Source organism: Artemia franciscana, chromosome 3 (genome assembly GCF_032884065.1).
Source record: "Artemia franciscana chromosome 3, ASM3288406v1, whole genome shotgun sequence".
In the NCBI taxonomy this organism is placed as follows: Eukaryota; Metazoa; Arthropoda; class Branchiopoda; order Anostraca; family Artemiidae; genus Artemia; species Artemia franciscana.
This window is the reverse complement of record NC_088865.1, coordinates 460402-474358: the sequence shown is the minus strand read 5'-3', so window position 1 is coordinate 474358 and position 13957 is coordinate 460402. Positions and strand designations below refer to the sequence as shown.

The window sequence follows — 13957 nt, the reverse complement described above, 5'->3', positions numbered from 1 at the left end:
AAAATTCATCGTAAAACTTTTATTGCAAAAACTATTGTAGATCACTTAAAAGCGCTAGAAATACAGTTCCAGACATATTTTATATTAGATATTGATTTACAAAAAAATAGTTTGACTCAAAAGCCGTTTTGGATTGGCTTAAGGGAGATTGATCATCTGCCACTTAAAGCTCAAGAGGAATTTGCTGAGCTTTCGTGTGACTCAAACTTAAAACTACAATTCCAAAAAAAACCCTTGACCAAATTCTGGATCGGAACTAGAACTGAATTTCCCACAATCGCCGATATGGCGTTAAATGTACTTCTGCCATTCAACACCACATATTTATGTGAAGTTACTTTCTCAGCTTTAACATACATTAAATCCCAATATCGTTCGGCGATAAAAAATGTTGAAGAGGTCTTGTGTCCATCAGTTTCTAACATTACACCACGATTTGATCTGTTATGCAATAAAAAACAGGCACATCCATCTCATTAAATTTTTAACGTAAACTTTAATCTAATGTTTAGTACTGAATAGCTAATATTTAGCTATTTCAGTACTGAAATAGCTTTCATGGTGTCAACATCTAAACTAATCGGATTATTTTTCATTTTCACAGACCTGATAGTCTGAGGTATGAATTTTAATCCCACTTGCTAGATCTCGCAGTATTTGGCAAAATACCAGTTTTAATTAAAACTTGTGTGACGGTTTATCAAGGTGTCAACATCTATTGATTTTACATATTTGATATTCTGTGGACTTAAATTGAATGTAAGGAGAGAGGGAGAGGAAAGAAAAAGAAACGAGAGGAAGGAGGAGTGAGTTAAGTTAGCCAGTTCTGAAGTTTGAAATGAGCAAGTTCAAGAAAGGGGACTTGGCGTTGGCAAAATTTAGAAATTACCCGCTTTGGCCAGTAAGAATTGTAGACGTTAACACCCAATCAGAAAAAGCATCAAAGTTTCTAGTTTTCTGTTATGGATCCCATGATCTTCAGACAGTCTTAGAAGTAAATTTAGTTCTCTATGCGGAAAAGTCTAAAGAAGCATCACATAAAACTGAACGGAGCGTGAATAAGGCATTTCAGGAGCTGGAGATTTTCCCGGATATCTACTTACAGTATTTAAAAAAAGCTCCCTCCGCTCAAACTGGCTCAAATTCTGAAAAATCATCGGTAGCTGTTCTTGTTGAAAAGTTAGTTTCTACGGAACAAGAGTTAGCACAAACAAAGCAAAATATGCTCAAGGATATCGGGAAATTGGTCACAGAAAAGGTAGCACAAAAAAATAGTATCAACCCAGTTACTGCTGAACAGATAATATCCCAAGTTTATGATGGATTATCAGTCGAATATAATGGTAAATTTGATAAAATTGGCAAAGTACTTAAGGGGTTAAGAGCTCAAATAGAGTTGCTGGAAAATCGTATTGCAAAAATGGAAGATAGACTTGACGAGTATCAACAAGAAGCTCAGCTTGATTCCCTTGTATTCGTAGGGGTCAAACAGGCCCCTGGTGTTGACCTAAAAGTAACAATGCACAATATAATAAAGGACAAAATGGGCTTGAGTGCTCTTATGAGTGATCAAATTCTTTCTATGCAACGTTTTCGCTTACCCAACCCTACAGCTCAGATTAGTGATGAAAGTCGAGTTGCCCCTGTGATTGTCAAATTTTCTAATAAAGATGTTGCGCATACTGTCTTTAAAGCGAAGTCTAAGCTAGCGAAATCTGGTGTTTTTGTGAATGAATATCTCACGAAGCAGCGCAAGATTATCCTGGACAGTGCTAGAGATAAGTTCGGAGCAAAGAACGTTTGGTCGGACCAAGGCCGTATTTTTGCTCGCCTACCAGGTGAAGCTTCTTCTAGGAGGCTTAGGAAGGTTGAAGACACCTTCTAGATTAATATCTTATTTTATTTCTCGTTTGTAGTATTTATTTGTTTATTGTTTTGTCTTCGTTTGTTTGATCTTTTCTTTTTTGTGCGTTATCTTGCTTATCTTCTTTTACCATTGTTTTGCTTATGATTCGTCTTGTTGGCCACTCTCCCCCCCCCCCCCCTATGGAGAACCCATTTTTTTTTTTTTTTTTTTTTTTTTTTTTTTTTTTTTTTTTTTTTTTCATTATTATTCCACCTGTCCCCGTATTGCAAAAAAAAAAATTATTCATATAGGTTAACTATGCGTTTATAATGATTCGCAAACTGATTATTTACGTACTATATGTCTGATCAGTTGAATGGCATGAATCGGTTGCGAAAATTTGAATCTGACCCTTTTCGACTGAATGATATACTTCGCGATGGAATAGCAAATGATAATTTTGCAATTGATTTTGATTGCCAAAGATTGAGTAAATATATTCCAGTTACGTCGTCGTCATGGGAAAAAAGTGAGAATTTTCTTAGTGTATGCCATTGGAATTGTCATCTAACTACAAGTTATAATGATATCTTGCATTTGCTAGATCTGTCTAATAGCTATTTTGATGTTATTGGTTTTTGCGAGACTTTTTTGACTTCTGAGCATTTTCTGCCTTCATTTCAATTTCCAGGTTACCAATTATTTGTGAAAAACCGTGAGCTGATGGCAAGGGGAGGTCTAGCATTCCTTGTAAAAAATGGGATATTTTGCCGTCAAAGGGGGGATGTCGATGTTTGGATAGAGGGTAAGGTTGAATCGTTTACTCTTGAACTGGCTATTGATTCAAAAAAACTTATTGTAAGTGAGGTTTATAAACCACCAAGTGCTCGTTTGGAGGATTTCACGGAAGGATTTGAGATATTAATGAGAGCTGCGGTATCTAGCAAGTTAGATTTTATTTGTATGGGAGATTTTAATTTTGATTTGTATGATTTACATGCTATTAATCTTGATTTTTTAAATTTGATGGTTTCAAATGATTTATTTCCCCTTGTTGGGGTCCCGACACGTATAACTAGTCATTCAGCAACTATAATAGATAACATTTTTGTTAGTTCGAAGTACCTGAAATCTAGTGCTGCTGATGTTCTGGTATTCCCATGTTCGGATCATCTCCCAGTTGTAGCTTCTGTGCCACTAGTAATTGCCAAAGAGAAAAAGGCAGAAAAAAAGCAAATGCGGCAATTAAGGAAGCAGAATATGGAAAACCTTGCTGAGGAACTTAGTAAGGTTTCATGGAAACCAGTTTTTGATGAGACAGAAGATGCATCCCATGCATTTGATATTTTTATGAATATTCTCCAGCCGATATATGATAAAACATGTCCACTAAAAGTGTTGAGAAATACAAGGGAATCACCGAGAAAGCCGTGGGTTACATCAGAACTTATTCAGATGATTAAGAAGAGGAATCTACTGTATCAGTCATTTTTAGATTGCCAAAGTGCTGATATGTTTGAAGAGTTCAAAAAAATAAGAAATCAAGTGAATACATTACGAAGATCTTGTGTCAAGAGTTATTATGAATTGAAACTTGGGGAAACAAAGGGGGACTCAAGGGGAACATGGAAGGTTTTGAGAGAAGTGTTGGGTAGTGACAAGAAGAAAAATACACCAACTTCACTAATTGTGGATGGAAAAGTCTATGAAGGCAAGCAGAGCATTGTGAATCACTTTGGTGCCTACTTCTCGACGATTGGTGAAGTGGTTCAAAAGCAAGACCAGCCACTGAGTCAAGGAACAAGTGAGGAAGCTTTCATTGATGATAGAGGCCTGGGACTAATAATGGAGGCTGAAGAAACGAATATGCAGGAGTTGAAAGAAATTGTAAATAGTATTAAGTCCAACTCTTCAGGTAGTGACGGTATAAGCCTTAAGACATTCAAGCTTATTATGGTTTATCTCCTACCATGCCTTGTTTACATGATTAATTTATCACTGAAATCGGGAGAATTCCCGCAAAAGCTTAAAGAGGCGCGAGTGATTCCTCTTCACAAAAGTGGCTCAAAGACTGATCTGACTAACTGGAGACCGATTTCTCTACTGTCGGTGTTCTCGAAAATGTATGAAAAAGTTATGCATAAAAAGCTTTATGCACATTTAACAAAACATGGTTTTTTAAGTGATAGTCAGTTCGGATTCAGGAAAGGACATTCTACTGTTCATGCTATGCAGCATTTTCTTGATTTTCTGAATACATCAATGGAGAATGGTGAAATGACTTTATCGGTTTTTATAGATTTTAAAAAAGCGTTTGACACGGTTGATTTTAAAATTTTAATTGATAGGCTAAGGTCACTTGGAGTCACAGGTAGTATTTTAAAGTGGTTTGAATCTTATTTGATAGGGAGGTCGATACGTGTATGTTTTGATGATGTTATATCTAATAAATTTTTTATAAGTTGTGGTGTTCCGCAAGGTTCTGTTTTGGGTCCCTTACTATATCTTGTATATGTAGATACTATGCGGTTTTATGTTCCGGGTGTTGTTAATACTTCTTTCGCTGATGACACGGTATTTTCAGCTGCTGCAAGAAATGCTGATGATCTTGTGGAGAAAATTAATCAAGCTTTAAGTCATCTTTTAATTTTTACAAAGATTAGCCGTTTATCAGTGAATGTTTTAAAAACTCATTTTATATTATTTAGTAGGAAAGGAAGTCCAGTTGATTTAAATGGAAAAATATTTCTTTGTAATAGGCCATTGAAACAAGTAGCTGTGGTGAGATACCTTGGTTTCCAGCTTGATCAAAATCTGAATTGGAAAGCACATGGTGATCAGGTGGCAGCTAGGGTATCTAGAGGGCTTGGATTGATTCGGCGTCTGAGAAATCAGTTACCTCATTCTGCCCTTTTAACTCTTTATCATTCTATTGTCATGCCTTATATTTCTTATGGTTGTGTGATATGGGCTGGTGGATTTTATACAAATTTTAAACGTGTTCAGGTTTTACAAAATAAAGTTATTAGACTACTAGGAAATTATGTCCATGGTGAAAATGATACAGTTAATTGCTATAGGAAACTTATGATCTTTAATGTTAGCCAACTTCATGATTATCAACTTGCTATATTTGTATTTCAGAGTATTTATGGTTTGTCCCCTGAAATTTTTCGTCAAATGTTTATAAGGAATTCTTCATACCACAGTTATGAGACTAGAAATATGGATGATTTGGTATATGAGTGTCGCAGCTCTCAGAGGGGAAGTTTTGGTCCCAAGTTTGCTGGACCAGTAGTGTGGAATTCTTTACCAATGAGTATAAGGTTATCTGAAAATATTAGCCAGTTTAAGAGTAGACTGAAGAATCACCTTCTGAGTAGAAAATAAATAAATAATTTAAATTGGATGGCTTATTGATTTTTTTTTTTTTTTTTTTTTTTTTTTTTTTTTTTTTTTTTTTTTTTTTTTTTTTTTTTTTTTTTTTTTTTTTCTTATTCTTTGTTTTCCTGTTGTTTTCTTGTTCCCAATTTTTTTGTTTCATTTTGTTTATTTTTTTTTTTTTTTTTTTTTTGTTAATGTTGTTGGTATTGGTGCTCATTAATGTTTATCAGCCACTACTAACAAGTCTCTGACTTTCTAAAGTGGCTGATGTGGTTTGTTTTGTATATTGATGATATGTATAATAAAAGTGTCTCTCTCTCTCTCTCTCACGAAACGACTTGGATATATTCGAGAGAATTAAGACGGTCAGAATCCACTTTTGTTTTTGAAACTATAATAAAAACATTTCTATAACATTTTGTGCAAATTTCAATTTTAGATTTTTATATGTTTCAAAACGAATTCTAAATTTATGTATTTTCATATGCATATATATATTATTACCTAATAAATATATCATCAAAAAATATTAATTTATTTTTCTTTTATATTTGTTGGGATCGTTAAGAATCTCGCAATCATAAATGGGGTCGGGAATTACAAAAGTTTAAGAAGCCCTGATTTAACATGAAGAAGGAGCTTATTTTAAATGTCTGAAATAAGGAGAACTCATTTCTTATTGTTTGACATGACTGATCAGCTATACTGCATTAGATGGCGCTGTGTGCACTGTGGTATAGCTATAAGTAACATATTCTTTACTACAACAGCTTGTATCCGTAAAACGATTCAGATTTTGGTATAAACTATTAGACAAAGAATCGAAATATTTAAGCATATGCTGTTGTGGAAGAATGTCTAGACAAGAGCGCTTTTTTTTTTTTTTTTTTTTATTATTAGGGGTAAATTGAAGTTGTTACTGCTATATTTTAAACAGCAGATCTAACATCAGCCTTTGGAAGTTCCCTGGAATTAGTAAAAAAATGTATTGAGGTATGATTTCATATATAAATGCATAGCCCCGACCCTTGAATAGAGGAATCAGATGATGCAGGGGGGGGGGGGGCTGTATAATGTGTTTTGAGCTATATTTTTTTTTTCTGGCCCTGGGTATTCAGACATGGAGGTTTCATGATTCGGATTCTTATGGGGGGGGGGGGCTAAAATGTCCTGGTTTTCCTGTGGGGTCCTAAAGACCAATCCTAAGGGGGTGGGCTTTCCTCTCCCTATTTTGCCTGTGCAGGTATAGATACAGCCAACACAAGATTAATAAAAAATAAGGGGAGATGGAGTGTGATGGCTTTGGAGAAGGAGAGGGTGAGACAGAAGCAGTGTATTAATTACTTAATTGTGAAATATTTTTGTTAATCAGGTTGTGCCATTAATCCAAAATTACTAATTATGTTTATGGTGGATAAGAAGGAGCAATTCAAGTAGCTTTTTATAGACCATTCCATCCATGACCATCAGAAACCAAATTATTGAATTCCGATAAGTGAGGGATTTATGTATATGCCTCAAATTTTAACTGAATTGAAAAAAAAAACATGAAATAAAAGGAAACTTATTTATTTTAGCCAATGGAAATAAGCAGTGAAGATGATGAAAGTGGTGATTCGAGTAGTGAATCTGAAGAGGATGTCCCTGCCAAGAGGGGACATGAGTCTCCCAAAAATATATCGACGATGTCACCTGCTCATACGCCTAGTTGGAACCTAGGAAGCTTTATAAAAACTACTCCTCTAAATCATAGTATCAACGGGGATATGAGCGACAATGGACCACCCAGTGAACCGGGGGTAGGTCCTTACGCGCTTATTTTCTTTGTTTGTAGAGCTAAGTGAAAATTGACTTTCGAATTTCGAAACATTTTTCGAATTTGAAAAGTATGCGTTTTTTTAAATGTTCAAATATGATCTTCAATGTGAATCTTAAAATAAACTCTATAATGAGCGGGGTCTTATCCGTAAAATGATTAAGATTTTGGTATAAAGTATTAGACAAAGAATCGAAATATTTAAGCATATGGTTTTGTGGAAGAATCTCTAAACCTGAGTTTTTTTTTTTTTTTTTTTTTTTTTTTTTTTTTTTTTTTTTTTTTTTTTTTTTTTTTTTTTTTTTACCGGGGGTAGGTCCTTACGCGCTTATTTTCTTTGTTTTTGGAGCTAAGTGAAAATTGACTTTCGAATTTCGAAACCATTTTTCGAATTTGAAAGGTATGTGTTTTTTAAATGTTCAAATATGATCTTCAATGTGACTTAAAATAAACTCTATAATATGAGTAATATTTTATGAAAACTATTTCTGAAAAATGAAGAAAATATAGATTTAGTCTGTCATTATTCAGTTTCAAAGAATCAGACATTCCTTTGTATATTGATGTTTTTTTTTTTTCAAAAGGCGTTTGCTTCTATTCCAATTGGATCTTAGGACGGCGTAATTAAAATCACTCAAAAGGGGCACTAGAACTTTGAATCTGCATTTGAATAAATGTTTTCTGATTTTTAGGTCCAATGGTTCGATACGATAGAACAAATGGACACAAAAGCTTATTTTAGACTTTTTCCTAGCAAGAACTAGTAAAGAAAGAACCATGCTATCATCACCTTTACCGAAGCTTAGTAGCGATTTTAGGTCTTGTAATAAGGGGGGGGGGTAAACCACAAGACTGTGAAAATATAAAATAAGGAATTTAATGTCAGAAAAACCAGGCCTAGAATCGTCACTGCTCGTGCTGCTGTCTAAAGCCTAACCATACAGTTTTTTGAAGTACAATCAAATAAAAGTAATAAACGACATCAAACCTATAATAAAAAACATTTGAGAGGCTGCTATTATATTTGGGATTGGTATTAATATCATACACAGGAAGGTCTTCGGCTTTCTCTTAGTTGTTGGTCTAGTAAAGAACGAACCCCGGTAAATTAGACAGCAGAGTTTTTCAAACATCATCCTCCAGAGAAGCAACTTTTCAAAAGATACGTGTATTATATCATGTACAGTCCAAAGATGCACGCGTTAGATTAAATTTTGTATGAAAATGCAATTTTGTCGAAAATTGTATTCTATTTTAAAAATTGTGTTCTGTTTTTACAAAAACCACTAGATATAACACTTCTCTTATAAATGAGCCCTTGAACATCCCTCAGTGATGTTTCAGCGCCCCATTATCGATGATGAAAAAGAAGAAAAAATAAGGAAGTAGATAGAGCAAAACTTATAAATAAATTATATTAATAACCATCAATGCCTGTAATATTATTAGGCTTAACCCCGTCTACCCTAAATCATATATTGCCTTGAATAACTGGACGCTTCATATTAAAATTATCTATAAATATAAGGAAGTAGAAAAAAGTAAGAAGTAGAAAAAATAAGGAAGAAGATAGACCAAAATTTATAGATAAATTATTTTAATAATCATTAATGCCTTTAATATTTTTAGGCTTAATCCCGTCTAACCTAAATCATATATTCCCTTGAATAACTGGACGCTTCATATTAAAATTATCTATAATTATAAGGACAAGGAAGTAGAAAAAAGTAAGAAGTAGAAAAAATAAGGAAGTAGATGGACCAAAATTTATAGATAAATTATCTTAATAATCATTAATGCATTTAATATTTTTAGGCTTAACCTCGTCTACCCTAAATCATATATTCCCTTGAATAACTGGACGCTTCGTATTAAAATTATTTATAAATATAAGGATAAGGAAGTAGAAAAAAGTAAGAAGTAGAAAAAATAAGGAAGTAGATAGACCAAAATTTATAGATAAATTATCTTAATAATCATCAATGCCTTGAATATTATTGGGCTTAACCCTGTCTACCCTAAATCATATATTCCCTTGAAGGACTGGACGCTTCATATTAAAATTATCTATAAATAGAAGGATAAAGAAGTAGAAAAAAGTAAGAAGTAGAAAAAATAAGGAAGTAGATAGACCAAAATTTATAGATAAATTATCTTAATAACCATCAATGCCTTTAATATTATTAGGCTTAACCCCGTCTGCCTTAAATCATATATTCTCTTGAATGACTGGACGCTTCGTATTACAATTATCTATAAATATAAGGATAAGGAAGTAGAAAGAATAAGGAAGTAGATAGACCAAAGGAAGGAGACACATCAGTAAATTCAATCTGGGCTACCACAAACCCCTGCCCAGAAGCTGGTATTTTTAGGATAAGGTATTTTATGTATATTTAGGATAAGGAAGTAGAAAAAAGTAAGAAGTAGAAAAAATAAGGAAGTAGATAGACCAAAGGAAGGAGACACATCAGTAAATTCAATCTGGGCTACCACAAGCCCCTGCCCAGAAGCTGGTATTTTTCTTGATAACAAAGTGCCACATGAGTGCTACACAAAATTATCGCTCAATATACAAGTTTCACCCAATGCTGCTTGGAATTGCTCAATTAGCTATTATGCTAAGTGCAGTTCCAGCGCTATACTGTGCCACATGTAACACTATAGTAAGTGTGGCTACCCTAGTCCCATGTGAACTCATCAGCTCTGGGTGTTTTACATCTAGTCTAGAAGAAATAACTTTCCATGGGAAAATTCAAGGGAAATTACTGGTTTATATCTAGTCCAGAAGAAATACATATAAATCGCAAAAAAATAAAATAAAAAAGGGATCCAACAGAACGAATAAATTATTCTTATATTAATTATGAAAAGACAGACTTGAAAATCCACTTATATGATTACTGCAGAGTGACTCGAATAACAATCTTCCTTCTCAGGAAATACCATTTTTGTTTGGTTTAAGAATTTTCCCTCTGCTTTTGGCTATCAAACAGTTCGTGGTAACGAACTGTAGTAAGGAGCGACCCGGCTCAATAGTAACCAAAAGTCTAAAAAATGGAATTTTGGTACCAATAGCTACATCAAAAGAATCGCATTTTAATGCTGATTTTAAAGATATAAGTTTCATCAAGTTTAGTCTTACCCATCAAAAGTTACGAGCCTGAGAAAATTTGCGTTATTTTAGAAAATAGGGGGAAACACCCCCTAAAAGTCATAGAATCTTAACGAAAATCACACCATCAAATTCAGGTTTCCTTCTCAACGCCCCGCTCTTTACGCTAAAGTTTTTTTACTGTTTTAAAATTAGAGTTAAGAGAAAGAGTCAAACTTTAGCGTAAAGAGCGGGGCGTTGAGAAGGAAAAGCCCCTTTCATATACGGAGTAATTTCTGTTCGTTTTAAGTTTTAATGTCGCTCCTTACTTTCATTTCAAAAACTTGTTTTTTTTTTCATTTAATAAAAATAAGAGTCCAAATCCCAGCGATGATAATGACATCATCAAAGTTGATTTGGTAGCGCTGTCGGATTTGCTGTTGCATTCACAGACAGGTATTGTAATTTATATATTGCAATGTCTCGTAATGAATGCTATAGAAAAGCATATAGTTTTAACTACCCTTTTGCAAAATTTTGTTGTTCCAGGGTTTTATGGCTATATTATATCTATATAAACATTTCCGGGGGCAGGGTAGGGGCAAATCTCCCTAAAAGCAGCCCTGTAACGTGAATTTTACAAAAGTGTGAGAATCAGCGCTCTTGAATGTATGAAAATTTATTCGATTTGACTAGAAAACATCACTACATAAATATAGATCCTGGTGAGCCCTTGTGTTGAGTGGTTGCCTTTGAACTATTTGTTTTAATTATAGTTTTAAATATTCGGTATATGACGACTTATACTTACTTACGACACGATTGAATGTCCAAGGATTATTCTTTGCGTATTTCTTCATTGTATTTTGTATGTTCATTGTTCATTGTATTTTGCGTATTATTCATTGTAATTTGTCTTTGCTGTTTTTATTGTTTGGTAAATGACGACTTATACTTATTGACGACACGACTGCCTGTCCATGGATTATTCTTTATGGTTGATTGTGTATGGCTATGCTGTTTGACCTATGTGATTGTATGGAGGAGTAGGGTTAAGGCCTCGTTCAAGTACTGATCTATTTTAATTACTAAAGTGGGAAAACAGTCTTTCTTTCTCCTTCTGTCTTTCTTTTTTGTGACCTGTATTTTCTTTTTTATGACCTATGTAACAGGATGGATGAGTAGAGTTAAGGCCTCGTTCAAGTACTTATCTATTTTAATTACTAAAGTAGGAAAACAGTCTTTCTTTCTCCTTCTGTCTTTCTTTTTTATTTTTATATTGTTTTATATATTATTCATTATTTATTATATTTTATATATTAATTATTATATATTATTTTATTATTTATTATTTTTTATAGTTTATATTTGCCTTGGAAGCTCACTCCAAAGGTTTACACCTTGCTGTGGTAGATTTGTAGCAAGTGCCCTCGTAAGTTCGACAAAAATATTTAAATATCACATTTTCTCCCTCGTTCACCTCTCTCTCTATCTGTGTCTATCATTGTCTCTCCTCCCTCACACGAATTTCTCAGAAAATCAGTAAGGCTTAACTTTTTGTTGCAGCCATTGGATCAGCGCGAAGGGCCCAGATCAGCGGCTTCAATTGCACTCTCTCACAGTGATGAGGGACAACCATTGACTCCTGCGGCACTACCCCTTGGTGATCATCTCGAACCTTCGTCTCAAATAATGGCTCAGCTTACTGACGGTGAAATGATTGATATCTCTCAGGTTGTCAATCAATTTAAGTCGCGCAAAGCTGTTTCTCCCCTCGAGTAAGTCTGACTTGATTTTTCCATGGAAATCGTGAAAATAACGTGGGAAATTCTGTGTAAAACTCCGTAATTAGCACTTAGTACTTTATTGGTACATAGTACGTAATTGGTACTAGTTATTGGTACTAGTACTTATTACGTAATTAGTACTTTATTGGCTGAAGTTGAAATCATTTTTTTTTCTTCATTCGTAGTTTGTGTTTAATCTTTATTAAAACCTTCTTTGGGGGAAATTTGGGAATTTCACTAGAAAAAGAAATTCTTTTAGGGAATTTTTTCATGCTGAATTCAAAAATGCTAGCTTCTTTCTAGTGCTTCGGCGCAGTGGCCTTAAACTGCTGGGGACAGGTAGCTTAGGTACCCCCACTTCCCACAATCAATAAGAGTTTATTATTGTTCATAATTGCATATATTTATTGTTTGCTGACTGGAGGAGAATAGTGCATCCAATGGCTAATTTTTCTGAAGAAGAAGTCAAAGAAGTGAAAGGACTTGTTGTTAGTCCATATACGTCCTTACAATTGATATCTATTTATGATATCTATTTATATATAGAGAGAGATATTTATTAAGCAAAAAAAAAAAAAAACAAAAAAAACAAAAAACAAAAAAAACAAAAAACAAAAAAAAACAGAACATCAGTGTTAACAGCCAGCCCAAGAATGAGAAAAATTTGTCCGAGGGGGATGGCAAAGATACACTAAAAATAATAGACTATAATACAAACTGCACATCCTAATCGGCACTACAAACCTTACAACAAAACAAATTCAACTTAACTGTGAAAGTCATACCCCAAGAGGCCATAATTTTATTATATCGTTATTTATTATTATTGTTATAATATTATTATTTAAACTATTATTATTAATGATAATAAAATCAATAATATACTTGTATATTATTAAGAATATATTTGATTAATTAATAATATAAAAACATTGTTATTACATATTATTATGATTAATATTATTGTTGTTATTATTATTATTATATGATTTTTATGATATTAATAATATTAATATTACTGCTACTACTATTACTGACAACTCATTGCAGCACAAAGCTGAATGGGGCCCACATAGCTGCGCACACTTCTTCTTCATCCCAATCTATTTCAAAGCATCCCTCTTAACACCGTCCGAAGAAGTTCCAATTTCTCTGAAATCTTCCCTTACGACATCCCCCCCCCCCTTTTGGGACGATCTACTTTTCGTTTGGCCCTAGGCGGTTGGCTGGTACCCTCCCTACACCCTTACGACATCCTCCCACACCCATTCGGGGATGATCCAGTTTTCGTTTTGCTCATTATGGTTATTATAATAACATTATTAATTATTAATATTTAATAATATATAAACAATATGAAGTACTGACAGTTGTGTTTTGTAAGCTTATTGCGGTTTTCTTCTATGCCACCAATGATGCTTTTCATTAACTAAAGTCTTTTGTGAAGAATTTCTAATTTCATTGTTTAATGGTGGACTACTTGTGGCGCTAGTTTTATAGGATTTTATTTCTATTCTACTTCTTGTTGGGGTGGCTGGCTGGTCGGTTCCTTCTCTTTTTAGAAGAGCCTTCATTGGTAGCGTAAAGGTATCCACCCTTGTTTTCCTCGATCCTTAGAGCCCCGCCACCAGCTTGGGCAGGCACCACTCTTTACTTAAAAGAGAGGAGAGAGTCACCCGCCACTTGCCAGTCGTTAATGGCATGTGGCATTTGATTCTCAAAACCGGTACTTGCAATACACCTTTTTTCTCTCACCTATAATACTCCTTAAGAGATCTTTTTTCACCATGGTAGGTACTTCATATGTACAGGGAGATAACGCCCCCCCCCCCCCTCGGTATGATTTTGCAAGCCATTATTGGTCAAACACTGGGGAGGACGGCCATTGGATGGATAGATGCTGAAATTAGCAGTAGTAGGCCACTACTTGTGTTCACTGCTCTCAGGTGTACACAAGAAGGGTGTCACCACTACCCCCTTGTTCTTATTCTAGGTTAACAATTTTGAAACATTGTTAACCCGTCTTCAAG

General features: G+C 34.1%; 1 protein-coding gene across 1 annotated transcript in view; it reads left to right on the top strand.

The window, feature by feature from the left end:
* The window catches only part of LOC136024715 (AF4/FMR2 family member lilli-like), a 120477-nt gene that overhangs the window by 63656 nt on the left and 42864 nt on the right, over nt 1–13957 (top strand). Inside the window, exons 8-9 of the mRNA XM_065700131.1 lie at nt 6808–7029; nt 11707–11918. Of these exons, the coding sequence (XP_065556203.1) occupies nt 6808–7029; nt 11707–11918 (434 nt within the window). The remainder of the gene's footprint in view (nt 1–6807; nt 7030–11706; nt 11919–13957) is intronic.